This window comes from Scardinius erythrophthalmus (assembly GCF_964197995.2).
Source record: "Scardinius erythrophthalmus genome assembly, chromosome: 12".
Lineage (NCBI taxonomy): Eukaryota > Metazoa > Chordata > Actinopteri > Cypriniformes > Leuciscidae > Scardinius > Scardinius erythrophthalmus.
Window position 1 is genome coordinate 39,961,549 of NC_138232.1, and position 18,732 is coordinate 39,980,280.

At 41.5% G+C, this 18,732-nt stretch overlaps 1 protein-coding gene across 4 annotated transcripts in view; it reads right to left on the reverse strand.

Annotated features, from left to right (window-relative positions):
• Nucleotides 1-3,607: 3,607 nt before the first annotated feature.
• The window catches only part of LOC308699656 (fatty-acid amide hydrolase 1-like), a 30,817-nt gene continuing 15,692 nt past the window's right edge, over nt 3,608-18,732 (reverse strand). For 2 of the 4 annotated variants that reach the window (XM_081380556.1, XM_081380559.1), the window contains exons 9-15: nt 16,655-16,752; nt 16,406-16,505; nt 16,236-16,279; nt 15,722-15,761; nt 13,892-14,000; nt 11,072-11,217; nt 3,608-5,172 (exon numbers count right to left, since the gene is read on the reverse strand). In XM_081380556.1, coding sequence (XP_081236682.1) covers nt 5,026-5,172; nt 11,072-11,217; nt 13,892-14,000; nt 15,722-15,761; nt 16,236-16,279; nt 16,406-16,505; nt 16,655-16,752 — 684 coding nt within the window. In that variant the 3' untranslated portion in view covers nt 3,608-5,025. The remainder of the gene's footprint in view (nt 5,173-11,071; nt 11,218-13,891; nt 14,001-15,721; nt 15,762-16,235; nt 16,280-16,405; nt 16,506-16,654; nt 16,753-18,732) is intronic. The other 2 variants (XM_081380557.1, XM_081380558.1) reach the window with 2 other exon arrangements.

An 18,732-nucleotide genomic window follows, 5' to 3' on the forward strand; every position in this document is an offset into this window, starting at 1 on the left:
ATAATCGCAGGTGGCTTGAATGTTTAAGGTAAACCTCCCTTTCCTATTGATGTAGTCACTGGAATTGGCTGGTGGTTGCTTTATCTCTACATGCGTCCCATCCACAGCACCTAGGCACTGAGGAAGACCATGAGCTTCTTCAAATCCCTGCACAAGTTGCTGGACAGCAGTTTCGGATTTAGGCAGTGTTATATACTTAGGACCCAAGTGGACAGTTATTGCTCTACACACTTTTCGGATTATTATTGAAACGGCCGATCTAGACAGGCCGAATGCGTTGGCCGTCTTACGTAGTCTACCCTCATCAGCTAAATAGTATAGGGTGAGGGCAACTTTTTTCTCTACACTGACCGGCGACCGCATGACAGTAGTCTGACCTTCTATGGAGGGACATAGTAACTCCGAAAGCGTCAGTAGAGATGACCGTGACATTCAGAAGTTCTCATGCCATTCTTCCGGGAGCACGACTTCTTTCTCAAAGTTTTCCCACCAGACCGCGGTTCGCCCAGGTCGGATCCAAAACCGGCGACGGCGACGTTGGCAGGCAATGTACCGGCGTCTTGGAAGGGAAAGCTGCTGTAAAAATGCTGACCTTCGTGTACTCCTTCGCCTCTGCTCCTCGATATAGTACAGCAGTTGTGTTTGCAAATGCAAACAGGCCAAAAGCGTTTGCACAAAAGTAAAAATGAGTACCACCTTAACAGCATCCATGATCAAACAGTAAGCTAGCCAAACAAACTCTAAACATAGGGCGCTCACATGACCTAAGCATTTTCTGGTGCATAATGTGACGTTTGAGAACCTAAAACCCCGTTTCTCCCAGTTGACATGGCAACACATAACCGGCGTTTTCAGAAATCTCCACTTTGGTCGGAGTTTTTAGAAATAATTGTTTTCTGCGATAAAAACTGCGTTTTCGTGTAAATGACAGGCCAAAATGCAGGGAAATATCTGCGCTTTCCCATCGTGTAAACGGGGCCTCAGTTCCCCATGCAGTTCACCACACCTTCAACTAATTAGCCTCAATCAGCCACAGACTTCATTAGGCAGCACCGGTACACACAGCCCCTTCCTTTTGCTCATGCCACATGGAGGAATCCTAGTGTGTCGTGCTGAAAATGCCGTGTCTCCTGCCTTGTGTGCGTTATTGAACTACGTAAGTTCCATATGTTTCTACAGTTAGATTGAACAGTTTAACTTGGCTTATATTGCTCACGTGACTCACTGTGGTAATTGTAAGAATATGTGCATTTGAGTATTTATAGGCATTACGGGGCAGAGAAAATGTATGTATTGACTTTGTTTGTAGGCTACCTAGCTAATTTCCTGCATTCTAAGTTCTTTTACAAATGTTTGATAATCATTCAAATGAATTGTGGCCTTGTATTGTGCCATTATGTAACTAATTGTATTCCATATCCTTTTCCCTCCTAGAAACCACACACACACAAACACAAACACAAACACTATACCAAATAAAGAACGACGCTGTGTAATTAAAGTGACTGGACTGGACGGTTCTTAATGACACCTCCACTGGTCTCAAGCCACATCCCTCTCAAACCTCCTTTTCAATTATTAAGTACATATATACTACTAATTGCATGCTTCTGCTGTCTGAACTGTTGCGTGAGATTTTGCCTTAGTCTTTTACGTGTGAACACACTCATCCTAGATATCCTATGTATTTTATTTTCATACTATTCATGTGTATATGTGAACATACATGTAACCTATTAATATACTTTGTTGTGTTCAGGAGGAGGAAGAAGAAGAGGAGGAGGAGGACATGGTGGTATGTCTCCTATGTATTATATCAACATTTTCTGACCAATATTATATTCCCACATTATGTCCAAATCAATCCATATGAATTAAAAAAATATTTACCAATTGCTTTAAAGTGGTTAATGGGTCAATTCCATAAACTTTCACTATTGTGCCCTTGATCAAGACCTCAGGTTATCTCAATAAATGAGTGTACTGTAAGCCACTTTTGAATGAGTAAACTATTATTAATGACAGTAATTTAATTATTCATTTAAAAGAGTGAAATTATTACTTGGAATTTTTTAAATGTAATATTAAGGTGAATCTCATGAAAACTGTCAAGTTATGTCCAGGTAATTTCACCCCCAAACCAAAATACAACTGCAAGAGTCCATAATGTGTGTGGAAAACATGGCTAAAATCTAAATAAAGTAAAAAAAAAATAAAAAAAATAGTAGATCTTGTGGATGCCATTGATTTTGTGTGGATTTCCGCGATCACAGCTGTGCAGTGTTGATGGTGTTGAAGTTATAGCGCCCTCTATCGTAACTGAAACAAATTTGACATGTATCCGTTTGTGTTCTTGCATACCAAATCCTATTCACTTTGGATATTTAAGTCCCAGCATAACATTGTCTCTCATCTTATATCAGTCAACCCTTTAGGCTTGTGTCTGGATGATATGCACAATTTACATTTAATCATTTAGCAGACGCTTTTATCCAAAATGACTTACCAATGAGGAGAGCAATAGAAGCAATCAGACCAACAAGAGGGCAACAGTATACAAGTGTTGTAACAAGTCTCAGTTAGTCAATGCAACAAGTTTGATGAAGAATATTGTTTGATATGTGCTCTGCAGGACCCTCTAGAGGTCGTGAGGGAGAAGTGTGCGCAGTCGGAGCATTGTGTTCACTGTAGAGTGCTCGTGGCTGTTGGATGCCATTAGCTATGCTTCTGTCCACCTATTTTTATGTGCATTTTGGGATAAAAAAAAAAAACGCTGGATGGAAACGTCAAGATGTGCATACATTCTAAAAACGCTTATTAAAACATATGCGCTCAATCGAGGCGGATACATTTTCTTATCCGATAAGAAGACGTGCATAATCTACGATGAAAACACATTTTTTTTTTTATTGCAGAAAAGGTAACATACAGAGAATAACACAAAAATAAATAAATACATAAAATAAATAAAATAAAAACAGAAAAAGGATATCTCACATTCAATTTTAACGAATAAAGATATTACAAGATATCAGGGGTATTAAAGAGAGTATCATAGCATTTTAAATATTTCACAGACTTTTTGTTTTTTAACAGTCTTATAGAAGAAATATAAAAATCAAAGTCAGAGCAAAACAAATTTAACATAGGAGATGAATTAAGAAATGTTTGTTTATGTATGTGAAATTTTGCTAATAAAATAATAAGGTTAACAATAAATTCCAGATCCTTATTGCTTTTGTTTTCATAATACAAGGTAACGATGGAAACACATTTACTAAATAAATATAAACTCAGGTGACTTTACCTGAGAAGAGGCTGTGATTGGATAACTGGACTAACCCGCGGACCAATCGCATCACAGCATCTCAGATGTTGGTTTGGTGGCTCTGCCTGTAAAGTCTGTCATCAGAAAGATTTGGTTAATTCCCTCCGTCTTACAAGATTGCGTTCTCAAACACCAGCATCCGAACTCAAGAGAACATGACAGCGTTTATTGTGTTTCGTCTGACGCTCTGAGACGAACTCATTTATGATGGAGGAAAAAAGAGTCAGTTTCTTCCTCAATTGCAGCAACCATTTTTTTTATAATTTTTTTTTATATTTTGCGCCGATTTCCCAGGAAGTGACGATTTTGTTCTCTTGAACACATGGGATTGAAACGCTGCTTTATTCGTAAATGTTTTATGTGATACTCAAATTTTGCATGTATTTTAAAGGGTTAGTTCACCCAAAAATGAAAATTATCCCATAACTTACTCACCCTCAAACTATCCCAGGTGTATATGACATTAATTAAAAAAATATCCTGGCTCTTCCAAGCTTTACCTGAGATTTTGAAGCCCAAAAAAAGTGCATCCGTCCATCATAAAAGTAATCCATACGACTCCGGGGGATTAATAAAGGCCTTCTGAAGTGAAGTGATGCATTTTTGTAAGGAAAATATCTATATTTATAACTTTAGTAACTATAATCATCTTTTGTAACACTAAATGTCTCAACTATCGCTTTTAATCAATTGAATGCATATTTGCTGAATAAAAGTATTCTTTTTTTATTTATTTTTTTAACCTTACTGATCCCAAAAGTAGCATATTGTATGTCTCCATGTTACATTATTAAATCAATGTTTTTTTGAATACATTTCTTTATTCAGGCCAGAATTAGAGTTAGGGTTCATTTCAGCAGTGGACCCAGAAAGAGAACAATATAATAAGAAGAAATCGAAATGTCCCTAATGAGTTCCCATCCTTGATGACTAATGCAAATGAAGAATGTAAAATGTGCGCAAAACCCAGAACAGACAAATATTTACATTACACTGGAGCTGATGGTGTCATGTCATTAAGTCCAGTTAAAGCCTTTCCAACCAAAGTCATCATTCAGGGCCGAGAAAACGAGCAGTGCTCATCTCATGCCGACAGACAAGCAAGAACACGCTTTCAGTGAACCTGTGATGTACTGATTCATTTTAGTTTAATGAATTTTGTAAGGCATTAAATTATACAAAATTATACAGATATGAAGAGATGCATTCAAATCCTCATTCAGGCTTGATGAAGCTGCATCAAATATTCACACTTCATTTAAACAGTGAAGAATGATTGAAAGTTATTTGTTTATTAAAGGTGAAGTGTGTAATTTCAGTGCCACTATCTTCACCAAAAGTTATTGCAAAGAATTAAGCCCAGTTTCAAATAGTTTCTCATTGTCTGCCCCTGGTTGGACAAACAGATCAACCTATTAATGTCTTTTAGTCATTTTTACATGTTAATCTGATTTAAACATCAAAAATACACATTAACTCAACACACAATCTCAAGAACGATCAGATGTAAACATTAATGAATACATCATACTAAAGTCTTGTTGTTAGTCAAAAGCATCATCATATCAGCTAAAACACCTGATGAACAATGATCAAATTCTGTAGATGTTTCTGTGGTCACAGATTCTGCGTCGGCCCGTTCATAACTCGCCTACGACTGAACCGTTTGCAGCTCAGAAACACACACAGCCGACTTTTCAGTCAACATGTTTCCTGGTGATTTTTGGTGAGTTTTTGGCTGTGAGCTCTTCCACCTCTCTCATAAAGCGCAGACACATTTCATCCTGCCACGGCAGAGATACACACTGAACTGACACAGGGAGACCTACGCCATCCTTCACTGCCTGAAAACACACACACACACACACACACACACACACACACACACACACACACACACACACACACACACACACATTTGCATCCCATGACATATTACTGATATTATATGATGGGTTTGACTTTGTAATGCGAAAGTAATGCAAATGCAAAAATGCTTAACTTTTAAAATACTTTTTTTTTTTTTTTTTTTAAATAGGGCCCAAAAATATACACAGTCCAAATAGTCCCATATATGGCTTTCCTATTGGTTACTGGAGTTAAGTAGAGCTTTACATATATCACGTCTGTTTTATAAAAGTACTGATCCCAGTCCCGATTCTGTCTTTGTAATCGTGACTATACTGCCGCCTTGTGGTTGTCAGGCATACAACTCACAATTTTTCACAACACTTTAAAACTACATTGTGTAGGATTTACTCCCATTTAGCGGTGAAATTGTATATGACTACCAACTGAATATTACTTTCTAGCTCCTCCCATTCCGAGGCCGTTTTAACTCCTACGGTGGCCGTATTGTTTCAAATCTGCCGGCAAACGCGAGCAAATCTCTCTCTTGCATTTGTCACGGTGCCACTGCGTGTAAATACGCGAAAGGCGAAGCTTGTATGTCCCTCTTTGTCTAATGTATTTTCAAGATGGATGCACAACATGGCTTCCACCATTTGAGCGACTCGCTCGTATGTATTCTAAATGGCAGATTATACACTTACGAGAATACTTAATTAGCTTGTTTAAGTGATTACACATTAATGAGAACGTATAATTTTGAAATAACGTTTTTTTTTTTGCTAAAAATCAACTGCAACTTAAATGCAACTTAACTTCAGTGGTTTTGCACTGTGAAAACGTACTCGGTTACTAACGTAACCTCAGTTCTCTCTAGAAGAGGGAACGAATACTGCGTAAATATCTTACACTAGGGGAAAATCCCTTTCCCGCGAGATATTGAAGCCAAAAATTATCCTTAATTTTGTAATAATGTAAAACGCGTTGCGGCAGCATGCAGACATAGGCAAGATGGCTCGCGTGCCTATTGGCTGACCTGCGGCAACTGCAGCAGCCTATCGAGCGAGGCCACTCGTGATGTCAGACCCAATGAGTCTGCGTCACGTCCCGCCGAAACAGCCGTGGCTTAGGCCTATAAATATAGCTCGAAGGCTGATAGAATCTGTTTTTTCATCGCCGAAGCGAACCAGTGCATGCACGGCTAAGATACGCAGTACTCGTTCCCTCTTCTAGAGAGAACTGAGGTTACGTTAGTAACCAAGTACGTTCTCTTACGAGAGGTCTCTCGTACTGCGTAAGTATCTTATGCTAGGGGAACCCATTTAAAACGCAGTGCGTGCTGAGATCCAACACCAAATTCCCAAGGGCAGGTGCCCGGGGCTCATATAGTGCACGATCACCAGGGAACTCACAGGGAGTCTGGGAAAAAAGGGGGCTAGAACAGCATTTTTCTCCCAGATTTAGTAGCGTCCTATAAGGCGCAAACTACATAAATAGTATTCCATACAGACAGGGTGAAAAACTCGGCCTGAACTGATGAATATTGTGGGTCTTACACACTGCCCATAGAGTTATACAGTCGATCAGCGAGCAGCGCTCAGCAGCTCCAGTATTCTGACCCGATAACATCAGAACAGACAATACTGATTTATTAGACCGACAGCAACTTAGCCTGTAAGGCGGGAACCTCTAGGTTATAAAACCTTATAAATGTAGACGGGGAGGCCCAGCCTGCCGCCATACATATATCTTGCAAGGCAATCCCACTGGACCAGGCCCACGACGAGGCCATGCCTCTTGTGGAGTGCGCTCTGACACCTAACGGGCACCGCAGGCCCATAGAAGTGTAAGCCAGCGCTATAGCATCAACTATCCATCTGGATAGACTCTGTTTCGATGCGGCTAGTCCCTTAGAACGCCCGCTGAACGAAACAAAGAGCTGCTCTGTCTGTCTGAAGACAGTCGAGTGAGACACATAAGCCCTTAATGCCCTGACCGGGCAAAGGAAGCTCGCGTCCTTCTCCTCGTTAGAGACCGGCAGGGCTGACAAGGAAATGACCTGTGCCCTAAACGGTGTGTTGAGGGATTTTGGAACGTACCAGTGCCTTGGTTTGAGTATGACTTTCGAGTCATTTGGCCCAAATTCCATACACGTCGCGCTCACTGAGAGCGCTTGTAAATCCCCTATGCGCTTCACTGAAGCGAGAGCCAGAAGAAACACTATCTTGAAAGACAAGTGTTTAACATCTATCATTTGGATAGGCTCGAATGGGGCACCTTTCATGGCTTCCAACACCGTAGAAAGGTCCCACACAGGGACTGAAGGAGGTCTAGGAGGATTCAGCCTCTTAGCTCCCCTAAGGAAGCGGATGACTAAATCGTTCCTTCCAAGTGACTGGCCGAGCGCCGGTTTAGTAAACACTGCTATGGCCGCCACGTAAACCTTGAGCGTGGATGGGGTCCTACCCTTATCCAGCAGCTTGTAGGAAGGAGAGAACCTCCGTCACCCCACAGTCTGGGGGTGATATGCCACGAGCTGTGCACCAGCTAGAAAACACCAACCATTTTGAGGAATAGAGCCGTCTGGTAGACAGGGCCCTAGCCTGCGTCATCGTGTTTAACACTCCCTCTGGGAGGTTAGCGGGTACCCGTTGATAGCCCACACATGTAGGGACCATAGCTCTGGGCGAGGAGGAGGCCTGAGAGAGGAGGTCCCTCCTCACTGGTATTGGCCATAGGGCAGTGCTTGTCAGCTGCATCAGAACTGGGAACCAGGCCTGGTTCTTCCAGAGCGGAGCCACGAGTAGCACTGGGCATCCATTTTCCCTGATTCGCTCTAATACCTGAGGCAGGAGCGAGACGGGGGGAAAAGCATAGAGCGGGCAGCGGGGCTAGACATGGGCCAGCGCATCCCTGCTCTTGGAAAAAAACTCCGGACAGCGAGCGTTTTCTTGAGACGCAAACAGGTCTACCTTCGCTCTGGCGAACTTTTTCCACAGCACTTGGACTGTCTGTGGGTGTAGAGGCCACTCTCCTGTCGGAACATTGTTCCTGGACAGTCTGTCTGGTCCTATATTCAGGTGACCCGGCACGTGCGCTGCTCTCAGCGAGCGCAGGTTGTGCTGAGCCCATACCAGGAGGCGTTCCGTCAGCCTGTAAAGGTTTCGGGACCTGATACCTCCTTGGCGATTTATATAAGCCACCACTGACATGTTGTCCGAACGGACCAAGATGTGGTGTCCCCTTATCTGGGGACAAAAACGCGTCAGCGCATTGTCTACTGCCAGCATTTCCAGGCAGTTTATATGCAGAAGCTTCTCCCGTTCTGACCACTGGCTGAAGAACGGTCTGCCCTCGAGCAGCACTCCCTACCCCGAGGTAGAGGCGTCCGTAGACACCACCTTCACACTCGAGGAAGTCCCCAGGCTTACACCTGATTGGTACCAGTCGGTTGCTTTCCAAGGATTTAGAGCTGAGATGCATTTCTGATCGACCTTGAGACGAAGCAGACCGGAGGTCCACGCTCGCCGCGGTACTCGCGCTTTCAGCCAGAACTGCAGTGGGCGCATGCGAAGCAGACCCAGCTGAAGTACTGATGAGGCTGAGGCCATAAGACCCAGCATTCTCTGAAATTTTCTGAGCGGGACAATAGCGCCACAGCAGAAGGATTCCGTCATGTGCTGAATATTCAGTGTGCGCTGTGGCGATAGCTGCGCTGTCATAGACAGCGAGTCCAGCTCTGTGCCCAGAAAAGATATTTTCTGGTTGTGAGCATTCTGAAATGGCGTTTTGCAAGCGCTTTGTTCAGCTGTCTTAGATCTAGTATGGGTCTGAGACACCCGTCTTTTTTCGGTACCAGGAAATATCTGCTGTACAGATATACAAATACTTCGCTTTGAGCTTGAGATAAAGGCTCTATGGCCCCTTTGCTCAACAGTTTAGTTATTTCGGCACGAAGTAGGTGTGCAACTTCTTTTTTTACCGTAGTTTCGACGCGCGCCGGCGGGGGCGTCGACTGAACTGTAGCGAATAGCCTCTCTTTACAATGTTTAGCACCCACTCTGAAACCCGAGAAGCTTTGCCCATGCATCTGCACGAATGACTAGGGGTTGAATGAAATGTGAACTCTGGTCGCGTGGCGACCGAAGACCTTCGGTGTGCTGTAACATGAACGGCGTGCTTGCGACATTCGAGGCGGGGGGCGCGCTGATCACAGCGGGCAGTCTGCCCGTGCTCGACTCCTCTGCGGCGGTCAGCCTAGAGGGGGAGGGTGGGGCGAGCCCCGTGGGTTCATGTCTGTGAGTGAATGTGGGCGCGGGTCAGCGGGCACATTTACTGCACTGAATACACTGTCTGCCTGGGCAGATTTAATGTGTGCTGGTTTTGTTTTTACAGAAACAGTGAGACATGCAGAATGTAGTGTTTGTGGGCACATTTACTACGTTTAATGCACAATTGACATGGGTCGATTTTATGTGCACGTGCCCTGTGTGGCGGGCTGTGCTTGTGTGTAGGAATGAGTACTGGGCTGTGGGCATTTCTACTACACTCATAACACCATCGGCCGTGGCCGGAATACCAGAAAATACACTCTTTATGGGATTTATCTGGGTCGCCGTAAAAACGGCGTTTGTGTGCAGGCAAGCGGGCTGTGGTTCCGGCTTGTTTACTGCAAAATACACTGGAACAGTCACATTTCCTGGAACTGAACGAGCGAGAAGTTTTGGTGGAAGTCTGGCCACAGCGAGACCTGAACACCGTCGTTTCCCTAGGCGTGCTAGAACGACTTTGGGACCTCGGGCTTTACCGCAATCCTAGTCCGGGGCCCACGCGTAGGGGGCCGGCGGTTAGCAGAGCGAGAGCGCGGTCTCGAGTCCCGGGCCCTGTCGGCACTGCGAAGTGGCGGCGGTGGGCGGAGGCTGTGGCTGTGAGCTCCGAACAGACGGTTGTTTCGCACGGCCTGCTGTGGAGCTGGAGCGCTTCGGTAGGAAGTGCTTCATGGCCTGTGACGCTTTCTGCACTTCAGAGAATCTTTCCACAAAGTCATTGACGGAAGATCCGAAGAGGCCGGCAGAAGAGAAGGGAGCGTCGAGGAATGCAGAGTGCTCTGATTCGGACATCTCCGAGAGCGGCAACCACAAATGTCTCTCAGCTACGGTGAGAGAGGCCATGTTCCGTCCTATGGCCTGTGCAGCAGACTTAGTGGCACGTAGAGCGAGGTCCGTGGCGCTCCTTAAGTCCGGCACGCAAATCGCTTCAGGTCCATCCTCATCCAGCTTTCAGAGGAGATCAGCCTGGAAGATTTGCAGAGTGGCCATTGTATGCAACGCCGATGCAGCCTGTCCAGCGGCGGTGTAAGCGCGGCTGAGCATGGTTGACGTCGTGTGGCAAGCCTTAGAAGGCAGCGCAAACTTAGAGCGCTGTCCAGCGGAGGGCGGGCAAAGATGAGCCGCTATGGCTTCTTCCACCGGCGGAAGAGAATGGTATCCTCTGTCTTTGGCACCGTCAACCGCGGAGAATGCCAGCGAGACAGAGGAACACATTCTGGCTGAGAGGGGGGCGTTCCATGACTTAGCAACTTCTTCGTGAAGAAGCGACTTCAGATGCAGTGGCTCGTCCTGCTGAAAGGCTTTCTCAGACGGCGCGGCTTCTCTCTCTCCGGATCCAGCGATGCGTGAGCTTCGCTGAAGAGATGAAAAATCAGATTCTATCAGCCTTCGAGCTATATTTATAGGCCTAAGCCACGCCTGTTTCATTTGCCTATGTCTGCATGCTGCCGCAACGCGTTTCACATTATTACAAAATTAAGGATAATTTTTGGCCTCAATATCTCACGGAAAAGGGATTGTGTAAGATACTTACGCAGTACGAGAGACCTCTCGTAAGAGAACCTACCTTAGGGAAGAGTTTGTCCCACACGTCTCCATAGAAACCCTTATACTGACTGAGCTGTGCCTCGTCCTCTTCCGTCACTGTAGACACGGTCACGGTCCCGGCTGGGAAGTTCAGCAGGTTGTACAGGGATGTGTAGCTGAGAGCACCTTCAGGAGTGGAGAACAATTACTGCATCTAAAAGGTTGAAGGCCGTATGTAATGCTGAAATCATGACTCGAGTTAATAAGTAACTTTAAACCACAGACACCTACTGCATAATATCAAACAGACATTGGATCACAATCTACAGCCTTTTTGTTAAAGTCACCATGAAATCAAAATTGACCATTCTTATTTCTAATGGAATATTGCAGTATTTGTTATAAATTATATATCTGTGCACATAATTAGGTGAAAATCAAACTTTTAATGTTGTTTATGTGTCTATGTGGTGTTTTTAATATGCTTTAAGACAAACCATGTGTAAATTCACAAGTCGACACCATTGCTGAGTATTTTCTCCTTAAAACTGCAGTGAACCAAAGACAGTCTCAAAAACACGGTTTGAAATCGCTGGTGTTTCTGACGTCACAAACTACCTTGTAACCAATCAGATCAACGAGTGATCGTCAACGAGTGGATCTCTGAGCTGAGTGAGGAGGCGGGGCTCATTTGCATATTCATAGAACAGCGTATACTTACTGAGGCAAGGGTGTAGAGTTACATTCAAGCTATTTTAAGGCATGAAGAATTTTTTTTCAAGGAAAAAAACTTTAAATGTGTCATTTTGGTGATCAAAGATGAGTTTTAAGGGATAAAATTATTGACTACAGGGGGACTTTAACCAAAATAACTTCCCTTCCTCTAGCAGGATCTCTTCTCTTCTCTGATGATGAGGGTGGGGCAACCTGTCACTCACATGAGATCCACCAATAGCAAACCACAACCATCCAATCAAATCCTCACGGACAAAATCAAGCCCCGCCCACATGTGTTCTTGTTCCAGAAGCCGTTTCACTCGGGTATCCACAACTTTCCTGCGAGTCTTAATGGGCGTCGCCATGACACTCGATACTTCCTGTTGCCGGTATCTCAGTTCCGGTTTAGCGTAACGCTCAATGAAGCTTGCACACAAGGGATACTCGCGTCGCGGTACAAACGGGTGAAACTGATTACTGACAAGTAGTAATGCTGACAGATAAGCAATGGCTCCTTGTGGCTCAACGTGTACCGTTGTCAGGTGCACAAACAACACGCGAAAACTGAAGGATTTTATGAATGGGAGTTGTTTCCAACATAAACGGACCTCGATCTACGCAGAAAGAGTGTTTCTTGTAACGCTACTTAGAAAAAACTGCAGTACAACCGTATATATATTTTTAAGTGGTATGTTTATTGTTTTCAATAATGTGAAAATTAATTCGAGAATTAACTTGAATGTGCAGCAATTTGTACAAATAGAGAGTATGTAGGCCTACTATATTTGTTGTAGCCATTAAATAAGAGCATTTAGTTACATATTTGTTCAAATATTATAATGTAATTTTTTCCATCTATGTTGATTATGAAAAGTGAACACCATGATCATCTTCATCTTTGCAGCAGACACTGACAGAAAACACTAGTTTATTAATAAAAATCAATGCACGCGTGTCACCGGATTTACAAATGCACATCTTGCTTATTGCACGCACACTCGGCACACATTTGATGTCGAAATAACGAGATATTGTGTTGAAATAACATTATTAATGATAAATCTTTAATAATATTTGATTGAATGCCGAATGTTGTGCTTGTTCAATTTAATAAAATTAATTATTAAATATTAAGTGGCCAATTTTTGCTCATTTATTAAAAGTATTTATATATATAATATATATAGCACCCCCTCAGCACACGTTAAAAAAATATCTGGCACCGCCCCTGGTTATAACAGCCCACGTATTAAAAATGATTGGGTCTAAATTGGGCTTGGCTCATAATTACAGTTAATGTGTCGGGCCAGGCTCGGACACAACGGGCTCAGGTAGGGTCGGGCTTGATTTTTTGGGCCCGATCTAAGCTCTACTCCTCATTATCCAAGCAAATTGTTTGGGCTTGTTGAGGCTCTCTGTTAGCAGTATCTTCAGGCTAACGTAAACCGGAAGTTCGTTACCGGCTTGTTCTACGTTGCCATAGCGATCACGGGAAAGGTCAGAGTTCGGGAAAGTCGTGGATACGACACAATAGGGAAGAAAAGTCTATCAAAACTTGTTTCAGGCTGACTTTAAGTAAATCATGAAACAGGAAACACATTTTTGCTAGTCACAATAAAATTAACTAGTATTATTACATGGCTTGGTTGAATTCCAATGTAGAATGCGATCTGTTATTTCTTGATAACAGACCGCTGCGAAGTATAACACACCGTTGCCAAGAAAAACAGAGCGTTGCTATGGACGCAGGATTCTAACCGTAGAGACAGAACGGACTATTTTCTTTAGCGGAAGTAATACAATCGTTTTTATATCAATAAACTCCTTTTTAAATCAATATTTTGTGTCAAATTATTGATTTATTTGGTGGGTAGCCATGTAATAAGCGAATACAACCCCTTCAGGCTGATTCAAGCTCTGCTTCACGTCGGGGTCCCGATCAGCTTGTCGGGGTTGTATTCGCTATAACAACCGCCTCGCTCTACATTATCCCTTACATAATAAGGGAATTGAAAGCTAAAAGCAATGAGACGTGGGATGTGGCACAGTGATTAACAAGACAAATTTAAAAAATTGCACTTCATGACAAAAAGGTTACAGACACAAAGATAATGTAATAGTAATGTAAATGTGAGGTACGTACTGGTAATACGGCCGCTGTAATGTAAATTGAAGGCTGGTCCAAACATAGGACACAACAAAACGTCCACATTAAGTCTCCTCCACTCTGCTATCACCTCATCAGTGTATTCCTACAGATGAGAAAAACAAAAAACCTTTCACACATTCTCAAAATACATACAATCATGTCAGAATAAGAATCACTTTTATACACAGTATTCATTTGCTCAACTGCAGGGAGGCACTGTCAATCAATGTTGGGGGTAACGAATTACAAGTAACGCGAGTTAGGTAATCGGATTACTTTTTTCATGTAACGAATTACTATTGATTTTACAACAAAATATCTGAGTTACTTTTTCAAATAAGTAACAGGTTTCTTTGTTTTCCCATGTATTGACTGACAGCTCTCCTGTCCCCTGTCAAAAATACAGCAAGGTTCTTAAACTCTACTTCTAGAAAATGAAGAACAAAGAAATGTACATCAGGTGTTTTGCTTTTTTATGTTTTTAATTCATTTATGAAGCCACTGTAAACTTTAGCATTACGCTGTAAATAGAAATATCACTGCTAAACACCTTTAAATATTGTGGTATTCCGTCATAAACATCATATGCATTTCTTTTTTGTTTTTAATGCTGAAGTAAGAGTTGAACTTTCTTCTTCTTCCGGGTCCAGAATCGCAGCACAGCTGAAAGGTTTGTTTGAGCTGCTGTACAGACGTGAATATTTCCTTCAGCCTGAGGCTTATTCACTTTTGGTGTGAAAGGTCTTTTACATTTGTCAAGATTAGATTTAAAATAATAAAACAAAGAAGCAAACCCAGCCCAGGTGAGGAAAAGTAGCGTAACCAGGGTTTGAAATTAACACCCGCCAACCCGCAAATGCGGGTAAAAATTTACTTTGTCGGGTAACGCTGTCAAATTTGCACTTTGCTGGGGAAGTTCATGTAAGCCAAATCTGCAAATACTCAACTCGTGAGTCATCATGATCTATTAAATACAGCGTATTGCGCAGAATCTGTGCGTTTCTGGCTTGCTTGAACACAGACGTCACTAAGCAACACATAACAGCGCGCTTGTTCACTTGCATTACAGCAATAGCGAAGATTAAAAAAACATTCGGTTAACAAAAGACATTGCTATTTTCCAACATCCTACATGTTCTTTACATCATCCTACATGTTTCTCCACCTAAAACACGTTTGGTAAAAAAAAAAAAAGAAGAAAAAAAAAAGATGAGAATAAATGAGGAAAGGAGGAGATTGCTGGATGACAGGATTTTGTTTTAATAAGAAATGAATGTATGAAAATATATAAAAGCTGTGACGTAGTTAATCTGGTTAATTTCTTCTTTTTGGCTAGTAGAAGTTCTGAATGGCCCGTCACTTAAACATTTAGTAGCCAAATTGGCCGGTGGGTTAAAAAGTTAATTTCAAACCCTGACCGTGACACATTACTGTCTATAAAAAGTAACTAATTAATGCAATCAGTTACTTTTATAGGGAGTAACACATTATTGTATTACTTTTAAAAGTAACTTTCCCCAACACCGGTCACAATAATACACTGAAATGAGGACACTTAATAATCTTTTTTTATTTAGGATGTCATTCATTTTTTTTGTCTGGATGGCTTTTAAATGTTTCCTAGCAGGGATTATAAATGGTTCCAGGAATGAAAATGAAGAAACAATGTGCATAATGCGAGGCTTCACATGATTTAATGTGCTACAGCAATGACCAGAGAGAACCATAGGCCTCTATTACACTGTGATAATAATTTCTACAATCTCAGTGGTGTTGATGAAAGACCACATAATATTAATAATAAAATCAAAATAATAAAAATACCTCAATATTTACATGATGTCTCCATAATTCTGCTACAGACCTTGCAAAAGAAAAAAAAAGCTATTAAAGGAAGGTATCATTTCAATTCTGCTCAGTTCTATTGTGAAATATTATTACAATTTAAAATGACTGTTTTCTACGTGAATATTTGTTCAAATGTAATTTATTCCTGTGATCAAAGCTGAATTTTCAGCATCATTACTCCAGTCTTCAGTGTCACATGATCCTTCAGAAATCATTCTAATATGATGATTTGCTGCACAAGAAACATTTATGATTATTATCAATGTTGAAAACAGTTGTGCTGCTTCAGATTATTATAGAAAACATGATAGATTTTTGTCAGGATTCTTTAATGCATAGAAAGTAAAAAAAAATAAAAAATCTGTTTGCAATAATGTAGAGGTCTTTACTGTTTAATCGTAACTTAAATTACACTCAAGAACACAAGATTTATCAGCATAATTATATTCATTATGCAAATTAATATTAACAAAAAATGTCTGTAGCTTACCCAACTCCAGCACCTGCTTTCAGGCTTGCAGACAACCGCGGATACTGGAGAAAGTAATCCAAACATAAGAGTTATTATACATATAGAGTTATAAAACATATTAGCTTGAATAAAACAGATTGCTTAATTAGATGCAAATGAGAAACAGAAACAACATTTACAGAACTCACAAAAGGCTTCAGAACAACAGAGAGTAACTTCTTTATGAAGCCTGGGATCCGCAACAGGGCGGCCTGATCCCGGATACACGGATCAATGGGGCCTGGCTTCCTGAAATCACACACACATATGAATACAAACATAATGTCTGATTACTATGAATCAGAGATGACTACAGCGTCTTTAATGAGGCCAGAAACACTGGAATAGTTCTAATGGATATCAATCATGACGTGTAAATGTGCTGGTACCAGACGTACAGATGACTGTAGAGCGTTCTGCCTCCATCAGCCATGAGCCCCTTAAAAATTAACTCAAAGAAGACTTCGTCGACCCGTAAAGGTGGGAAAGGAACAAGCTGAAATGTGAACAACACACCAGACCAGAACATCAGACCTGCTTTTCAAGTCTGCAATCTCAACTTATCACACGTTCTGTATAATGTATAGTATTTAAACCGGTCTCTCTCTTGAATCCAACACGGAAGTGACTTAAACTGTTAAAATTCATCAACTGGCTGCTAGAGAGAAAGAGAATCAGTCCCATATACCCCCCATGTTAATATGCCCAACTTTACAGCAGAAACAATGTGTTTACATCCTGGTACAAAAAGTGGTTTTGGTCTATATAGCTAATTTTGCCCTTCATGACAACTGTGGGGGGTGGGGGGAGGGCACTTGAGTGACAGGTGGATTGCCGGTGCTGTCACTACTAGCCATTTGTCAGTTGTCTGTTAGCGTCACGTCACCTCAGATAATCCGCCTCTTTGTTAATTTTTCGATTATCCGGAAGTGACGCACTGCCAAGATGGCGTCGGCCGGCTCCGCCCACTTTGGCCATCAAAAATGCTCTTCAGGGGCCGGTTGCACCAACTGTGCGAAGGTAACAACTTAGCCTAGTTTTGACGTAAATGGACACTAAGTTACGACTTAGGCACTTCTAAATATTTTTGCGTTGCACCATTAAACTTAGTTGAGGCGTAACTCTACGTATAAACTAAATATTTACGGCAGCCTCCGATCAGGAGTAGCGGCTGGAACAAAATATTAGACAGACTGAACTTCATTAATAAGCTCTTCTTTTACCTGACAGACGTCAATTCTTTAGACGTATATGATAATGCTGACATTTACACTCGCTAACATTTTAAGAGAGAAAACACTATGTGAAAAGATTACTTTGTTAGCAGCTCTTTAACACAAACCCGTCCTAAACTGTGTGCATCGGTCCATGTTGTGCATGTCAAATATCAGTCATAATCAATTAACGTAATTTATGTTTTTTGTATCAATATTTATTTATTGATCCTTATTAATTTAATTTCAAATACAGTTTCTGAATGTTATTTACATATAAAAACACTTATGTTATTAATGATCAGGCTATCGTATTTAATGGAAACTTATTTTTACCGTTAGTAACGTGAGGCATAAGAAGTTAGAATGAAGGATAAACTGAAATTCACGGCATTTCAACACAACTTGCTCACGTATTTGAAGGCTGCTATTGAATCATCGAGGCTAAATGTCATATTATGCGACTACGCATTACTTTACGGAGAGCTTACAACCTACTAGCAACGTTCTGGCTTACGAACAAATGGTGCAACGGAATAAAGTACAGAGTTAGTTACAAACTAGCTAGTAGTTACTAAGCCTCTAGTGTGGACTTTACGCTCCAATTTAAGAAAGAACTTACGAACGGCTGGTGCAACCCTACCCAGAAACCTATGGGTGACGTCATGAACACTACGTCCATATTTTTTTACAGTCTATTTTTATAATAAAATAATCTGATGATTATTGCTTCAATTAGCAATGTTTTTTTTATTTAATTTCTATTATCTGTGCAAAGTCTTGTTTTGCCTTAGTGGACATTTCTGAGCATTTATTTTCCCAGTTTATCATTTCTGTGTTGTGACGCGCGGACTGTTAATCTGTTTATGACTCCTTGTTCCTGATGGTTCACTCTCTGTTTCTGATGGTTCGCTGCCTGTCCTGTCCTGTCCTTTGCTGGTTGCTGACCCTTGACTGTTTGTTTGACTCTATTGTCTTCACTAATAAAGCTGCACATGGATCTCAACCCAAGCTCATCTGAGTCTGCGTTACAGCTTCGCATTTTTAAACAGAAATTAAAATGACTAAATTAAAAAATGATAAACAAAAGCAAAAAAAAGCTAACTTGTACAAGGAATTTAGTAACATTTATTATTTATTAAAAAATTAATTAATTTTAACCCATTATTTAAAATAAAAAAAAACACATCCTGCCCAATGTTGTCCTCCAAACAATGTGTGATATAATGGATATAAAAACAAATATACATACAGAAACACAC